This window comes from Elgaria multicarinata, chromosome 3, assembly GCF_023053635.1.
Source record: "Elgaria multicarinata webbii isolate HBS135686 ecotype San Diego chromosome 3, rElgMul1.1.pri, whole genome shotgun sequence".
Classification (NCBI taxonomy): Eukaryota; Metazoa; Chordata; class Lepidosauria; order Squamata; family Anguidae; genus Elgaria; species Elgaria multicarinata.
In genome coordinates, this window is record NC_086173.1 from 136,741,125 (window position 1) to 136,759,686 (window position 18,562).

The 18,562-nt window shown below is 40.0% G+C and overlaps 1 protein-coding gene across 9 annotated transcripts in view; it reads left to right on the plus strand.

Moving 5' to 3' along the window:
- MAGI1 (membrane associated guanylate kinase, WW and PDZ domain containing 1) overlaps positions 1-13,248 on the plus strand; it is a 527,537-nt gene extending 514,289 nt beyond the window's left edge. For all 9 annotated transcript variants that reach the window (XM_063122040.1, XM_063122041.1, XM_063122042.1 and 6 more), the window contains 5 exons: positions 1,719-1,809; positions 1,927-1,987; positions 3,736-3,882; positions 5,512-5,650; positions 10,347-13,248. In XM_063122040.1, the coding sequence (XP_062978110.1) occupies positions 1,719-1,809; positions 1,927-1,987; positions 3,736-3,882; positions 5,512-5,650; positions 10,347-11,101 (1,193 nt within the window). In that variant the 3' untranslated portion in view covers positions 11,102-13,248. The remainder of the gene's footprint in view (positions 1-1,718; positions 1,810-1,926; positions 1,988-3,735; positions 3,883-5,511; positions 5,651-10,346) is intronic.
- Positions 13,249-18,562: the final 5,314 nt, after the last annotated feature.

The window sequence follows — 18,562 nt, forward strand, 5'->3', positions numbered from 1 at the left end:
TAGTAGGCAAGTGCCATGAATAACTTGGAAATGATTGTGTTTCGCTACTTTCCCGTGACTAACACTTTCCCCTAAGAGACCTGTGCCTGGTTCTATATTGGAATCATGTATTTGCATTAACATCTCTGGTGTGAACACAATAGGTTTGAGAATTCATTGAGAATTCTCATAGAGAATTCTTACCAAAACAGTCAGTTCTTGCAGTGTTAAAAATGCAGTGAGTTTGAGGACTAGCTTGATACAAGCATATAATTCACTTTATTTCTTTATGCTCCGTTACTATGCCAGTTAATGACTGGCAGCTGAATCCATGACTGAACTCAATAACCTGGTTCAGTTAACCATGGTTTGTTGTTAGTTAAACACCTGGGCTCCGGTTCAGATGACAGGATGCAGCGTGTCCCTGCTCTCTCCTGTTCAGCCCATGGGATTGTTTAACCCATGAGTTGCCATGGTGTGCAAACTAACCCACTGAAAAGCATTTTGTTTAAGGTGCTGTCTGTTGTATTGCATTTCGGATAAATCTGTTCATATATGCAAGTGATGTTGCGGTCATGAATTGATAAATAGGACTGAAAATTTAGACTTATGTGCACTTTAGAATGGGTGAGGTTCTATATTTTCTCCTTGTTTACCCTCAATGCTCATTGCCCTTAATTAGATTGGCTGCAGTGACCGATGTGATTGTATCAGAGACATCACAATACTACATCGGTGACATGATGATGTCAAGGATAACTGTAAATTGGATTAAATGACAGTGTGGGCAAATAAGACAAAAAATAGTGAAGGCAAAGTAAAAAAAGAAGAAAAGAAGAAAAAAGATACTAAGAAGCAATAACAGCTTGCAGGACAAAAGGGTTCTAGGCAGTATTGAAACAATGTGTGTGTTCAGCAAGATGAGCATTTTTTTTCCAAAAAATCAGGCTCTGTGTGTGTTATTTCTGAAGTAAATATTGAAATTAGAGATAATTTGCCAAGTTCGGATCTACTTTTTATTTTTTGGAAACTAATTTCTGAATATTATGAAGTGTTACAAGTCCCTTTCAGCAGCTGTATTGTCAAGTCAGTAACTACTAAGCATTCTGATATTGCTCATGGCTCCTTTTAAAAATCTTGAGTCTAAGTACAATAGTGAAAATGCAACGTCTTTTGATCTGCCAGGTTGGCAACATTTTTCCTCTGCAACCATGAGGTCTATAATTTCTTTTTAAAAGAATAATGAAAATTGGTGTGGGCCACACCGCTGTACCTTGTGAGGCAAATTGAATTATAAAGGTACTAGGGACAAGGAACAAAGAAGACCCAAACAGTAGAGTGGAATTTAAGTAACAAAAAGGCAGACATATAGCCCTTGGTAGTAGAATTGTTGTTCCATGCAATTGTCTGTTTACAGCTGCTGTGGGAGGCAGAGAAATGCCACTATTCTTTTCAGATGTATTGCTTTTTCTTACACCTTTCCCACATAGTAAAGCTTTGTAAGGCAATCTTCACCAGTGTGTTGTTAAATAAATACTTAATGGTTAACTACTTATATAATCCGCTTTCTGTTATTGGATTTCTGAAATGTGAGCCAGTACAAATCCCTCATGTATTGTGTGGTGTTTAAAAATGTATTTGATACTTTCGAATGGGTTACTTTGGCCAAGGGGAATGTGTGTGTGTATCATTATCACAGGAATAGTCTGCCTCACAAAGAGCATCATTTTATTTTGCAGAATCCTCCAACGCAACTTTATTGACCAATGCAGAAAAAATTGCTACAATTACAACCACACATACTCCTCAACAAATGCCGCAGGAGACCAGGTCAGCCTAATGATCCGTTGATCTGCTGTCTCTCCAGTATTTCCCATACATCTTCATTCCTATTAAAATGATCTTTCTCTTTCTTCTCTCACCCCAATCCCTTCTTAATTTGAACAGAAACAACGCAAAACCAAAGCAGGAGTCACAGTTTGATTTCAAGCCACCCACAACCTCACAGGTAAGACATCATGTCTACATTTCCTTCATTTATGTTGCCACCATATTAGCTAACTGGTGGCAATTTGCATTCCTGCAATAAATTTGCATTGTGGAGGCTTCTTTCCTCCCCCTACTTTGTCTGAGAAATGGAGGTCACTGATCAGTGTAGACAGCTGCGTGAGGTTGAAAAACAAAGGCAGCTAAGATGTTATAATAATATTAATTATGGTGCTTTAATAACACACACTTGCACACACTCCACATATATGGTTTATAACTTGTATTTTCATTTTTTTCATTAGGAAGTGGACTCCTACTTAGACTATTTTACTGTAAATGTCCATAACCATATCAGTGATGGGCTAAGAATGATACTTAGTTAATTTCTTTGTTTCTTTAGTGATTTCGTTATATTGTTATGTATACTCTTCTTCTTTGGGTTACCTTTACTTTTTACCTTTATTTCAAAATAAAATTTTATGGGCAAAGAATACCTTCGCCATGGCAATGAATTGTGTTCCAAACTGTATATTTAGAGCACAGTTCAATTGTCCCTGGAAGAGTGGCCCAGAGAGAACTGGATTTTTCATTGTTCCCCTTCCAAGGCTGTAGACCCCCACCCCCCCATGACCTCAGGAAGGGGAGTCTGAGAACCGATCTCTCTCCCAACCCCCACACATACACCACGGAAAGAACCATGGCAGCCTGATGGGGCATAAAATTTTCAGAAGTATCTGAGCTTGGAGAATTCCCTCTAATGGGCTGCAATCCCATAGGATTGCACCCTTAGAAGGTAAAAATGTGGTGCGGTAAGGATACAAGGAGCAGCTCTCCATTTATCCATGCTGCAAGTGGCTTTTTGCTGGTTATATTGACTGTTAGTGCCACATGTATCAGTCACCTCTTCCTACATGTAATTGTCACAAAAACTAGCTATTATTATTATTTATTGCATTTGTATACTGCCCCATAGCTGAAGCTCTCTGGGTGGTTCACAAGCTTTCTGGGCGGTTGAATCCTAGTCCACAATAAAGGAACGATTAAAGCAACAAGGGAGAGGGCCTTTTCGGTGGTGGCCCCCCGACTGTGGAATGATCTCCCTGATGAGGCTCGCCAACACTGTTATCTTTTAGGCACCAGGTCAAGACTTTCCTCTTCTGCCAGGCATTTAACACCATTTAACAACGCTAAGTTTGTTTTTTAAGGACCCTCAGAACTGTTGTTTTTAAATGGATACTGTTGTTTTTATACCGTTGTTCTTATGTTTAAAATTTTGTATACTTTTAATGTTTACTGTTTTTAACTTTTGTAAACCGCCCAGAGAGCTTCGGCTATGGGGCGATATATAAATGTAACAAATAAATAAATAAATAAATAAACAAACAGCTATTTTCTGTGATATTGTAAGGCACTATTTGTCATTGTATAAAACAAGAATAATTAGAAAAAAATACCCACACACCGTATTATTGGTAAGTCTGTAGATGATCATATAGAAGACTTCTTGGTGATTAACATCAACTTCAGTGCAATTTATACAATGAGATTATTATTTTTAAAGGCCGAGATCACTTGCTCTTACATTTCAGAAGTTAATTTAGGACTTTAAGAGCAGACAGAGATTTGAAAACAAGCCTGATTAAATGTTTTGTTCATTTTAGTTAAACTCATCATCATCTTCGTCATCGGAGTCATAATAATAATAATAACATCTTTTGATGATTAAGAGAAGCTGGTTGCAAATTTGTTCTTATTACTTCCCTCTAGCCGGACCAGGATTTTTATACAGTTGAGCTTGAAAGAGGAGCCAAGGGATTTGGCTTTAGTCTGCGAGGCGGCCGAGAATATAACATGGATCTCTATGTGCTGCGGTTAGCAGAGGACGGTCCTGCTGAGAGATGTGGAAAAATGAGGGTATGTTTGCAAACAGAAATCATTTTACATTATCTGCCTTTTTCACAAGCTCTCGGCAAAGTATGTTGAAGACTGGTATCTACTGTTAAATTCCTGCTTTTTCTTTGGCTTTTGTTTGAGGAGAGTAAGGATGATCTTCAGGTTAAGGGGTGAGCTCAAGAGACTGAGGCCTTAGCTAAACCTAAGGTTTATCCCAGGGTCGTCTCTGCCTGCTCCTGGGTTATCCTGTGTGTCACTTACATGAACAGGGATGACCCCAGGACGATCCCAGGATAAATCTTAGGTCTAGCTAAGGCCTGGATCTTCCTGTATAAAATTCTCTACAAAACTATCAGCAAGTCACTTGATAGGTTTGAATAGCACTAAGTGACCGTCTTCCTTATATATACCCAGTCGACCCATCAGATCTTCTAAGGAGGCCTTACAGGTTGTTCCGTGGCCTGTGAAATGTCACCAGGTAGTGGTATGTAAGTGGGCCTTCTCAGTGGTGGCACTCACTCTTTGAGCACTCTCCCATGTGTGATTTAAGAAGCAGAAATGTGGCTAATAATAATAATAATAATAATAATAATAATAATAATAATAAATTTATTTCTTACCCGCCTCTCCATTTTGATCGAGGCGGGGAACAACAGTAAGTATAAAATATATAAAATACTGATTAAAAACATAGTATATATTGTTAAAACATCCTAAACAACAACAACAACAACAACAACAACAACAACAACATAATAATAATAATAATAATAATAATAATAATAATAATAATAAATTATTTAAACACCTCTTGAAAATGCATCTATTCAGGCTTTCCGTGATGATGTAATATTTTTAACTGTTTTTATTTAACATTTTTATATATTTTAATGTAAACCGTGTAGAGATTTTACTATATTTAAATGGTATATTGGTGTTATAAATAAATAGTATATACAGTGAAAAGAATGGCATGAAAAGCTCAGGGCCAGGAAGTAGAGAGCCCTTTAAATACACTCAATTGCTCATCTGGGTTACCTCATTCCCTCACCCCCATGAATGCAGCTCTTCTCATTGCAGCAGAAGCCACTCACGAAATTCTTCTGTGTTTTGAGAACAGTGTATCATGTGATTTGCTGGGGAGCTTCACTTCTCAAGAGAGGTCTCAAAAACCCATCTCCAGTGGAATGAGTTGGCCACACAACCCTGTCCCTAGGTTGTGGACTCACATTGAACCAAGAAACAAAGAAGAAGAAAAAAGGAGGGAGGACTTTCATGCAGAAACAAGCAGGAAATGATAAATATTAGTTATTAGCTCCCGTGAGTTTGAGATAGGCATCTGCGCGTGGAATACTCTTTTGTAAAATCGTTCCTGGGATCCCCACAAGAGAGCTTTTGACATGGGAACCTTTCCCCCAGGCACATTTTGAGGTGGTTGGATCTGTAACATACCTGCCTGAACACTTGAACCACCTCTTCTCTGGCATCCATATTTCTGTACATGTGTCATTGAAAGCATGGCTTCAATATATGGCACTGGGACCAAAGTTCAGTCCTAAGTTCTCACTAAACCCAGTCAGTTCCCACCCTGTTCCATACTGCTTTCTTCCCAACAATGCCACATTAATCATGGAATTTTTTTTATGGCAGATTGGTGATGAAATCCTGGAGATCAATGGAGAAACTACAAAGAACATGAAGCATGCTCGAGCCATTGAACTAATTAAAAATGGTGGCCGCAAAGTTCGCCTGTTTCTCAAACGTGGAGATGGCTCTGTACCAGAATATGGTGGGTCAAACTATGAAAACATTCCTTTTCTTCCTCCTGGCATCACACCATGAATGATATGTCTCAAGATCTGAAGCGGGGATCCTTTTCCCCCCCTCTCTTTCTCTTTTTTCACCAGTGTCTTACCAACCTTGGCAACAAATGGTTTATTGCCTCGCTTGTGCTGAATTTTCTCTACACATGTTCATCCTTTGCTTGCTACTATGGACTTTTGTGGGGGCACAGTGTACAGGCGAGATCATCTTCAAAGCAGTGTTTTTGGTGATCAGAGGGGGCAAAAACATAGAGACAAAACAAAAACCCTACTATCCTGTCCGACCAAACAAGGAATGTTAATTGAACTGTGCCAAACTGTTTCTCAGCGGATGAATTGTTCTCTCGTCTTCTGATCAATGCAGAAATGGGAATCCTGTATTATCCTTCTGAAACTGTAGCCTTTGTTGGGCTTTTGTCCTTGGCTTTTGTCTGTAACTGTAGGCATGAATTCCAAGATGGTGTCTGGGCTTTTACTGTCCCCTTATATTTATGTAAATATTTATAAATTTATTTTTTAAAAGTATGCAATACAAAAATATATACACTTGGACCCCTCTCCTGTCACCTCCCTTATCCTTTAGACTGTTTGTTCGTTCACGACTGTGTAAGCTATGAACAATTCAAATTGCCATTCTCAGTGTTTGTCGTGACAGAGGAGATCACATTTCACTTTCTTGCTAAGAAAAATAAGGTCAGCATTTTTGTTTTTGCATTTTAAAAAATAATCCTCTTGTCCACCAGTGTATTTGAGTTCCCAAGGTAGAGGTTTTGGGTGGCTTAGTATTGTATATAAGATTATTATGTCTTATTTATTTGAGATAATTATTCAGATGTATGCCCTAGATGTAGGGCTTTTCCCAAATGTAATTGGTTTCCAACCAGTTATGAGTTATAAGCACATAAATGAACAGATGTCCTTTATGCTTCCCCATATTTGGGATAATAATATATATCAATAAATTATATTCTTTTTATCCCAGTTATGGGACATAACAAAGGTCCCAACCAATCTCCTTTTCTACTTTTGTTCTCCTCAAACAGAATGGAGGAGAAATGGTTTGATACCACACAGCTGTGGGCAGAGGGTGTGTTTCCCACTTTATGGGTATATTCTCACAAAGTATTTTTGCATATGGAAAAAATCATGAAAAACTTTCCTGACACTCCACCCGCCAGTCGATTGGAACCACATTGAACTGGACTTATGAATGGTTCAATACATGGTGTCAATTCACCTTGGCCTGAATTAGGTGAACTCTAGACCCATATTAAACTGCTTTAATTGTAAGGCTAGTTCAAGACACAAAAGCTGCATTCGGACAACACAATAGTGATTGGTGGGTTAATAGTCAACTCCACGGTTGATTATCAAGGGGGTACTCCACACAACATTATTATAATCAACCTTGGTGTGGATTAAGGCCAGTGTTGAGTTGACTATTAGTCAACAGTATGTTTGATTGACACATCCCTCACCCTCTCCCACCCTTCAGTCCTCCTGCTGGTATCCCATCAGCCATTGCGATTTCTGCTGGCTGAACTAGAGCAGCAGCTGCTGCTTTGATCACTCTTGCCAGGGGACTCTGTAGTTGATGAAAATAACCAACTGTGTGCGATGAAATAGGCGATGGTGCCCGACACACAACACAATAACCAACAGTTATTCAAATAGTCAACACTGCACAGCATTGGTTATTTGCGTTGGTTATTTCAACTGAATAACCAACTGTGATGTGAAAAGTCCCAACAGAAAACACAATAAACCAACCCACTATTGGTTATCGTGTCATACAAACCCAGTCGGTATCACTTGGAAAAGTCAAAATTAGTTAATTAAGAAAAAACTTGTGAGACTATACCTAAAGCCAACAGAATAATGGGTTCTTGCTAGAAATCTATCCGAGGCAGCCAAGGGTTTCTTTGAAGTTTACAAAGGAAGGAACAGTATAGCAAGTGCTATGGGAAAGTGTTTTCTCAAGCCATGTGAGAAGAAACTCTAAAGCACAGCTTTGGGGCACCGTTTTTGGATTGGAGTGCTTGAGCCCAAACTGGGTAGGTGGGGACATCTCCAGAAACACCCTACCCTTGTTATGCCTATGATTCCAAGAACTATTATTTATTTATTTTTATGTGTGACTATATCACACACGGAGTTGTCTATTTTCATTCGTAACATGCTCAAGACTTCACAGTCAGTTGCTCACAAAGTTACACTTTGTGTACATAGTCTGGCCAATTCTCACTCTATAAATTTATATCCATTTATACTATTTCATGAATCAAAACTCCTGTGTTTGCACTTCTGTTGTACAAACCACTCAGTTGGCCATCGTTCAGCAGGACTAAAGTTGTGTAATGTTCTTTCGACTCTGTCTTTTCCTATGCTCTTTTGCCTGTAAAGTATTGTATTATATGCTAAACATCGTAAATATATCCTGTCAAAAACAAAAAGTGCTTCACATCTTCAAGAATGTCTGTTGCACTGAGGATAAAAAACTGACACCAGGGCATGGGGTGGGGCAGCTTCGTTTGTTTGTTCGTTTGTTTTACGTTTTGGCTGCAAGTAACTTTGTAATCACGTAACAAAATCCATTTTCAAGCAAGGGGCTGCACTGGTGCTACCATACTCTTATAACATTTAGGGGCTTAGCTTCTTCAGTACTGTTCACTGCAATCACTAACAAAAATAATGTTAGGTTCCAATATTTTTCTGACTTGATTGGAACGTGCTTCTCTAACGAGGCTGTATATTTTTGTAATGAGTTTTGTACTTATTTTTAACGTTGTGGTCTTTAGTGGGCTTCTTTTTGTCATTGTTGATTGTTAACTGTTTTTCTTCTAACATTCTGTCTCACTGTTCCAGTTATGTCTCTTTCTTCTCTTCCTCTCTCTTCCTCTTTCTCAGAATGGATGCTTTAGTTGTCTGGGTTACCTAATCACCTTTTAAAAATGTTTAATTACAATATGTCGCTTTAACAACTGCTGTCTCTTCAGCCTTCTATTTGGGTGATGCCTAGACAATCCTGACTGGAAAAAAAAATAAACTTTTCTTTATTCTAAGATTTAAAAAATGAAGATTTTTTTTTCTTTCCTCTTTGTTATAGGGAATCTAAACATTCTACTTTTCTTTTTCTCTTTCTTCTACTTTTCTTGGTGCCGGGCTCTTCCTTCCTCAGCGATGATACCTCCTAATATCGCTGCATGTATGAGAAATGACAAGCTCGGGGAGTCTTGCTTCTACCTTATGGGCCATAATCAAACTACGGTTTGTAGCTAAAATCAATACTAGGTGTTTCTGTGCTGTGGCCTAATTCTCCCACATTGCTTTCCGCTTTGCTATACTTCTGTATATACGGCAATTCATTCTGAGCACCCTGCAGTTCCTTCAGTTGTAAGTACATGGCACATCATGGTCTCTTGCGACAGACCACGAGGTGCCAAAATAACTTGGCATCGTTCGAAGAACAATATGTGGTCCTCCATTTTTGATATGATGAAACTCGTACATGGTTTCCACCTAGAAAGCATCGAAATAAAAAGGCCTGCACAAAACCAAAAACTAACCTAGTTTGTCAAGAAAAGAGTTTGCATTTGAGAAGATGATTAACATTCGGGGCAGGGGATGAGGTGGGGAAGGGAGAAGAGTCTTGGGCGCCACCGCATTTGGCTCATTGTCATTTTAATTTTCCGAAAACACCTTTTGGGCTTGAGTTAAGTATTTGATTTAAGATCCATTACGTTGTCTTATAGAAGACATCAGTGTTTTCTCTAAACAACAACAACGACAACCACACAACAGCTCTCAAGGCAATCTAACTGCAGCGTTTTGCCATTTGTGTAATAAATAACTCATAATCATCCATTACAAATGATCTGTAAAGTTTTAACATTCACTCCAGCGCAGATTCTTTGCTTCTTCAGCTTACATCATCTTATATCTGTGACAAAGGGAGAAATTTAAATACTTTAAAAGGTTCATGCTGCACATTGAAACAGCTTTCCATCGCTTTAATAAGATCAAATCATGCCCTTCCCCAACCCTCCACCTCTCATTGTGTGTGTTTAAGTTGAATCATTGTGGCAAAACCAAAATTGTCCTAAACACACTCTGATAAAATGGGCTTAAGTCATATGCCCGAGTACGAACTAAACCATTGTGATGTTTGTACCGCTGAAAATAGTATATTCAAAGCACATAACTCAGAAAGATTTTTGTACACTAACAACAAAAGAGAAAGTTAGAAATACAAGTTAAAAGCCTTCTTCCCATAAGGACAATTGTCTTCTTCAGGGTTTTTTTTTTAATTTAAAACATTTTTAATGGACCTTTTATGCTGGGAGATGGCAACAATGAAAAGGAAAGGAGGATATGGAGGTATTAATTCTAAATGACTTAAATTAGCCCAACGTATTCTCATTTGACCCTGGGAAAGTTTAAAACTCTCCTGCTCCTGTTGTTGAGGACAGAGTCAGGACGAATACCAGTACTAATGTATAACTTTCATCTTTTGTGGCTACACTGGAATTAACGAAAACTTCCTACTGATTGTTTAACAATTGTTTGTTTTTGTCACTATGAAGTCTGAGGAATGAGTGACTGGTGTCAAACTCCAAAATGAAGCCAAAGGTACCAAACATTTTGTTGTTGTCTTTTTTTCAGACCCCAGCAGTGACAGGAACTGTCCAGCCACAGGTTCACAAAATGTATCGGAAGTGAAAAACATGCCATCTGACAGACGTCAACACTCATCATTGGAGCCCAGTTATCCACCAGATCTTCACAAATCATCACAACATGGAGACAAGCGGATATATTTTAAGGACCCAAAAGGCAGCAGAGAGTTTGGCAGACAATCCAATGAGCACCACACATGGAATGGAACTTCTAAAAACAGCAATAGCATAACAGGCAGAAAAAAAGACAGGTCACCAGAAGGGAGGCGACAACCAGAGAGAATGGTGGTGATCAATGGACAGAAACGGAAATCTCCTGAAAAGAGGAGGGAAGGTACTAGGAGTGCTGACAATACCTTGGAGAGAAGGGAAAGACACGAGAAGAGGAGAGACTTTTCTCCGGAGAGACGAAGAGAGAGGTCACCAACTCGCAGGAGGGACGGCTCACCTAGCAGAAGGAGGCGGTCGCTGGAAAGGCTGATGGATCAAAGGAGGTCACCAGATAGGAAGAGAGAGAGCTCACCCCCTGAAAGGAGAGCCAAGTCAACTGACAGGAGAAGGGAAAGGACTCCCGAACGGCAGAGAGACAGGTCTCCTGAGAAAAGGAATAGAAACGATAGAGCTGGCTTTAGGGAGAAAGAAGAGCGTGCTCTGAAATATGACACTAATAAAAATAACAGGCACCCAACTGAGCAAAGACGGCGACCGTATAAAGAGTGTAGTACTGACCTCAGTATCTAATGGCTTTTGCAGGCCCAAGATACTATTGCAGCCTTTCCAGCATTCAGAGCTCCCCAAGAAGGAAGGTAGCAAACCTGAAATCTATTTTAGTTCCTTACATCAAATGCCTCCAACAGCAGCAATGCAGATGAAATCTAATCATGAGAATTTGTACAAAGTGTTGTGCCTGGTGTATGACAACATTAAAGTATTTTCCAATGTATTCATTCAAAAAAAGAAAAAGAAACATTTGCCAAATGTTCATCCTGAAGGATTATGAAAGTTATGTTCTTCCATAACCAGTAACCATAATGAGCGTAAATCCTTTCATTGGTAACTTTTTAGTTGCTTTGTTTTGCTTTTCTTAGTTATTTGGAGGGCAAGCCAACAATGGTAGATGGCTTTATGACCAGCCTCACTTATTTGCTCTTACCGTGATTCACTGCAGTGATGTATGTAGGATTTTGTAATGGATGGGTTGGAGGAAGAGGGGGCTTAACAGTAAAACTCAGAACTACCGTGGAAGAAGGATTTTTTTTCTTTACAAATAAAATTAAGAGAACTATTTGAAGAAACTATTGGGATGAAGAATATTTATACAGATCCACAGAGCAGAAGATGTTAAGGAATTTATAGTGTGTTCCATGAACAGTGTGTACTTTGGGGTCTCCTTTAAAAGGAAGCAAGGTGACCAAGGACTGGTAGCCATCATGTATTGTGTCATGCATGGGGTAGACCATCAGGTTTATTCATCTTTGTGACACTTAACAATGTTTTACAAAGGCAGCAACACTTTGGGTCTTGTTCAACTTGTATGACTATGCAGATGAAACTGAAGTCCAAATAATATCATTCGTCTGCTTTGAAGGGAAATTTCCATTAATTTTGGTTCTTGGGTGAAAATGCATTTGAGGAATAAAAGCTTCCTTCATAAACTGGGTTTTAATGCCTTCTGATTAGGCTAAAGGTTTTAATACTATTATTGCCAAAATGGAGCTGTCCCCTCTATGCTTCTGTTTTTGTTTTTCTGTTCTTTTTTCCTTTTCACTTACTAGTTCACCGTTACGTAAAACAAAAACAAAAAAGTGCATTTGCAAAGAAAAAGGGATGTGTCAAGGATTGTCAAACGAAGCGATGGCTGGAAAGCTTGGTTTTGGGGTTGTTGACACCGAGGTATGGTTTATGCTGTACATCGGGCTGTAAAGAATGCAGTGGGGGGGACCCCCAACATAAGGTTCTAAGTTGTATCTTTTTTAATGGCAAGTTTGTGTGGTAAGTCTGCTGTAGTGCTGATATGAAATATTAATGGATTACTGCCTAGCTGAGCCAAAAAGTTTGCCATTACTGTTGGACCACTAAAAGTTGAAAATTGCTGCTTTTTATTTTACAGTGCATTGGTGCGTACATGTATACTGTTTCACCATTTTTCCATGCACACACACATACACACACACGCGCACAGAATAAGGATTACAAGTCTATCACTGTTGTTGCCATGGTACTGTAAAGAAAAAGGAAAAAAAAAGATGGCCAATCATTGTGTGTACAGAGTTTAAATTGTAATTAATAGAGCCTGTTGAAAACAAAAAAAAAAACCACACAAAAAACTGTTGCCTTTTTTTCTTGTATAAAAGAGACTTTATGACAAAAAATTAGCTGTGAGGAATGTGCTAAGTGTTTATATTTCTGGGGAGGGGGGAAATGGAACAAATTGATTCATGGGGATATATTTTAATGTAAACTGAATCAGGTATGTAAAGCTGTTTTAAACAGGACACTATATAAGTAACTCTGAAACTTTTGTTGGTTTGAATATCATATCTTTCCTCATAGTGGGGGCCTGCCTGTCTGACTCTTAGGCACTTTTGTGTGCAGTCTGTGTTTTTCGGTCATCATTTCTTGCAATGTGCTATAGTCATAATGCTCTTTTCTGTGTCGATGAAAAGCAGTATGTGGGCCAATCTTTTTTATAAAACACTATGCATATATAAATACTACATTGTTCATAGCTTTATTTGACTTACCGGGTTTGTACATGACATTAGTATAAGTAGATGTGGACTTTACCCAGTATAAGATTCTTTCCTTGAGACAAAACACAATGTATATGATGTAGCTACTAAGAAGGAAAGAGTCTGTGAATGCTATTTTTATTATCAAATAAAGATTTCCATACAAAGCTCATGCATGACTGTAGTGGTAAGATTAAGGAAGAAATGCCAGTGCAAGCCGTCCAGTTTTATCCTGCTTTTTAAAAGTCTGCTGAACAAAAAGCATGGCACAAACCTCCTTAGGAGAGGCACAAAGATTTTCTGCCAGATGTCTGGGCCTCCCCTCAACTTTGTATGCATGTGTCTTGGATGAGTCAGAAAAAGACCTGCCCCCCCCCCCATGTCAATGCTCCACATGTGCAGGTTTTTGTCAAATTTATTTATTTTATTTACAATATTTACATATCGCTCCCCATTGAAAATTTCAGAGTGGTGTACAAGGTAAAATAAAATAAAACCAGAATAAAACACGTTAAAATAGATTTTAAAAGAAGCAAAATGTACAGTGAACTGTGGCTGGTCATTAAGGAAAGGCTTCCTAGAATAATGACATTTTCAAGAGGTGCCAAAAGGAATATAAAGCTGGCACCTGCCTGACCTCCAGAGGCAGGCAATTCCATAGGAGGGGGGCCACCACACTGAAGGCTCTTTCCCTGGTGGACTCCCAATTGGAAGATGGGTCTATGTGGAACCACCAGGAGCAGGCCCTCGGATGACTTCAGTGACCGGGCAGGTTGGTAGGGGAGAAGGCGCTCTCTCAGGTATCCTGGTCCCAAGTTGTTTAGGGCTTTGTACACAAGTACAAGAACCTTAAACCTGGCCCGGTAGCGAATAGGCAGCCAGTGCAGTTCCCTCAGCAGAGGTGTTACATGCTGGAAAGGGGCAGCTCCAGACAACAGCCGAGCTGCATGTTAACTGAATGACCAATGACTAAGGAGAAAGGCCTTCGCTCAGTGGTAGAGCACCTGGTTTGCATGCCAAAGTTGCCAGGGACTGAACCTACAGATGGAGCTGGGGCGGGGGGACGGACGGACTCCTGAATGAAACTTTGAAGAGCCACTGCCAGTCAGCGAGCAGCGGGCAGTTTTCTATGTTTCTCTCTTGTACACATTTTCTGTTCTTGGGTGTTATGTGCCAGTGACTTTTTAAATACACTTGGATGTCCTTTTTGACCATTCAGCAGAGCAATGTCTTAATTGATCTTGGTCCCAGAAGGCGATGAAGTTCTGTTGTTGAAGCTAACTGTACAGCCTGGCTGGGAAAGAAGCACATATAAACCCCTTTGAACTACTTGGAGGCATGCCGGGGCATAAGTGTAATAACTGCTGAGTACGTGGTTGAATGAATCATCATGGCTTGCCTATGGGAGACCCAAGCAATAATAGCTTGACAGTTTGGTTATGAGTCTATGAGCTAAATTAATAATATTGTAGGCTGCTGTTTTGCAAAGACACGTTAGAAAGATGCTAGATATTAACAGGAGGTGGGGGTGTCAAAATGTCTTTTCCTTTTCCTGCACATGAGGAAAGGAAGATTAGTCTGGCCCCGATATGTAAAGGACACAATCCAGACATACACCCAGTCCGATTTTCATCTATTTGTGCCATAAGAGTAGCTTCCTGTTCCTCAGTGTAGTCTGCTTTTCAGCTACCCAGTTTAAAAAGTGCTTTCACCAATGCACTGTCAAATTTGCAATTAATTGGGGTGGGGGTGGGGGTTTAAAAATGAAATTGCAGCACCAGCTATGCCAAGCTAGTCATTTTTTATTTTGTGTTGTTATTCTCAGGTTGTTGTTTTTATGCTAACTACCTTCATCACTTTCCTTGAATTCAACATTTTCACCTTTACATTCTACTATGGAGAAGAATGAAAAATATTACAGGCTAATAAATATTCTTTGACGTCATTCTTTCAGTCACCAGATTTGTAGAACTGGGGTCATAGTTTGCCCCCCCCGCCTCAAAAAAAGGCTTCAATGTGAGCCCTAATAAAATATTTTACCGAAATGCTGTAGTCGTGGGAGCAGTATGTTCTTTACCCACATCTTTCGAGTCATTGCAGAGGATGTCATGCAGGTCTAGATCAGAATCTTTGTTCACATCCAGACTTTTTTTTGGGGGGGAGGGGTCAACTGTGACCCCTCTTAAGGTGACAAACATTTTTGTTGCATGGCGTTGACACACTAAATCATGGCAATTCAATAAAAACAGCAGAGCACATCAAATCATAGCAAGGAGACTAGTAAAACCTCATGGAAGGCCAGCCATGTGTGTGTGCCTAAACAAACCAAACAAACAAACGGTCTTTTAACTGCTGTCAGAATATGGCAAGGAGCAAGGGGGCGCTTGTGGGGATGAGTTCCAGAACCTGGGTACTTGGCAGACAGAAGGCCCTTTCCCTATTTCCATCCAGCAGTACTTCTCCAGATGGGTAAAACTGTACAGGAGGAGACAATCAACAAGGATATCCTGCCCCTAAACCACTTTAGGGGTTTAAAGGCAATATGGGGACCAGTCATAGTTCAGTGGCAAAGCACTTGCTTTCCATGTAGATCTCCGGTTCAGTCTCTTGCACCTCCAATTAAAAGGATTGAATAGCAGGTGACTGCAAAGACCTCGGCTTGAGACCCTAGAGTGCTGCTGCCAATCAGAGCAGACAGTACTGGGCTAGATAGACAAATAGCTTAACCTGGCACCAGGTGACTTCCTAGGTTCCTAACAACCAATTAAATTGCACTCAGAAATGAATTGCAAGCTGGTAGAAGGGTGGAGTGCTCCTCAGAACCAATTGTTCCATTTGATTGGCTGGCTGGTTGACTGGTAGGATGGTGGTGGCGACGTGGGCAGCAGGGAGGCTAAAAAGAAACTGCCTCAAAGATAGCTGCACACCTGTCCACAGGGCAGATTGTTTCCAATATGTGCAGGTTACAATCCCTATGCACGCATACTTGGGAGTAAGCCACATTGAACACAATGGGACTTGCTTCCAAGAAAACATGCATAGGATTGCACTGTCAGGGAATAGGCTAGCCAGTCTAAACAAGTGTTCTAATCTGTGGCTTTCTTCAATAATGATTTACTTACCTGAGCATTTTTTAAAAACCTGAATATCCAGGCCGTTAATGCAGTGGGAATCTGGCTACTTCAAAATGAATATTCTCATCTCTGTTTTTAATCCATCTGTTAAATTTCTGTTAAATAATCCCTCTGTTAAATGAGCCTCGCGTGGTGCAGAGTGGCAAGCACCAGTTACTGCAGCCAAAACTCTACCCCCGGCCTGAGTTCGATCCCAGCGGAAGCTGTTTCTCAGGCAGCCGGCTCAGGTCGACTCAGCCTTCCATCCTTCTGAGGTCGGTAAAATGAGTACCCAGCTAGCTGGGGGAAAGGCAACTGACTGGGGAAGGCAATGGCAAACCACCACACTACAAAGTCTGCCAAGAAACCGTCATTGAAAGCAGCCGTCCCTCTAGGAGTCAGCAATGACTCAAGTGCTTGCATGAGACGTTCCTTTCCTTTCCTAAATTTCCTCTAATTTCTCCTGATTATGCCAAATTAAAATATATGGTGAATATTTGAGGAATGATTGAAAGGGATTAGAGGTATAATATACATGAAGCTCTTATTTGGGTGCCCACAAAAACTTAGTGTGGTGGCTGGCTCTGAGGGAAAGGGCCTACTTCGTGGTAGCCAACTATGGAATGCTGTCCTCAAGAAGGCTCACCTGCTGCCTACCTTGATGTAATTTCTTTGTATTTTCCCTGGCTTTTTAATCCCCTCCAAATTGCTTTTATGTTGGGGGTGTGTATTTGTGTTTGTGTGTGTGTGTTTATTTCTTCTGGCTGCTTTTCTATTTCTCTTTTATTTTGTGGCGTGTAAATAGTTTTATTTTAATTTGTTTTTCTTAATTTTAAGTTTCTGAAAGCCTCCCTGTTGAAGGATGGGGTATAAATCCATCAAATAAAATAAATAAATTGCTCATAAACAATTTGGCAATTTCTGGGGTCAAGGAAGAACCCATGACATATTGCTTGGTTTACCAGTAAAAGTTTAGATTAAAAGAAAATTAGTTTTTGTTAGAATAATTTCTGGCAGTGGAAGAGGAAATAACCATTGAAGCATCCTTTCTATGATTCAAGGTATGTTCCATAACACTTAAGGCTCCCTGATGAAGGATGATAGTATATAGTGATGTAATATCTTATGTCCTTAAATATTCTCATAGGCAGTATCTTGAATCTGTTCCAGTTTATTTGGTTATTTATTATAGTACCTTTATCCCACCCTTTAACCAAAAAGGCTCTCAAGGCAGCTTACAAAAATATTTAATATTAATAGTGGAATACTTGATATAACATTGAAGTTCAGCTACAAAACATATTTAGACAAAGATTCAAGTATGGAGTTTCAACCTAAGAGCCACTGCATGTTTATGAATTGTAAGCTGTACATCAAAGATAGGTGTACAGGGTTGAGGCTTAAATCAGGATACATATTCTTGTAAAATATGTTCCCTATTGCCCTGCTCCAGCTAGGAGTCCATCATCTGCTCTGAGTGAGGGGACACAATGTACAGCAGGTGTCTGGTGCACGATCAGAACTTCTCCACACAGGTTTTATATTGTGCGATCAAGATTGGTTGCTTAAGGAAGTTTGTGGGTCAACCTCCAGGGCCACTCCTGTGGTTTATAGCCTTCATCCCACCTTCAAAAAGATCGGAGATAATGCAATAAGTGACGTTAATCCAATCTATTGGCTTTGTGAAATGACAGCATTGCTCTATAATCACAGTGCCATCTAATGGCTGTAAAACAAACATATAGAAATTGCTGAGAAAGGTCTTTCCTAGATTCAAACCATGTGTCCATCTGTGTAAAAGAGCCAATCTTAATCCTGCAAAGAATCCAGAAGCAGAACGCCTTGGTAAAGATGTGGGCTCTCAACCTCATCTGAGAAACCCCTCAGTTTTAGTAGTGTAGCCCCTACTGCAGATACCAGCCTGGGACTTCAGGACCATGGAGAGCTGTTTTGCAACTAGACTCCTGGCAAATAATCCCAGCACTGACTGAGCAACTGGAAGGGATTTATAGCCAGGTTAGGGAGAGTCTTTATGGAAGCTCCTCCCCCTCAGGTACTGAATCTGGCTGTTAACGGGCTAGCGGCCTTTTCCTGTCGGCATTGGCTTTTCTGGCAAGTGAAAACTGGAGGATTGAGTCCTGAACTGACTCCTCCGGGTCTCCCTGCTCACTAGAGAAGATTCGAGGCAGTGCCCCCAGTTCAGAACTGCCAGAGACTGGTTCTGACGCCTCCGTGAAGTCACTGTCAGTGGAGGCTTCAGTCTCTGAGGGCTCCCGGTCCTGAGCCATGACACCTACTTCCATAACAGGGTAATATTTGCTTTGTAACAAAGACCAGTCATCCTGAAATTGCCTCTT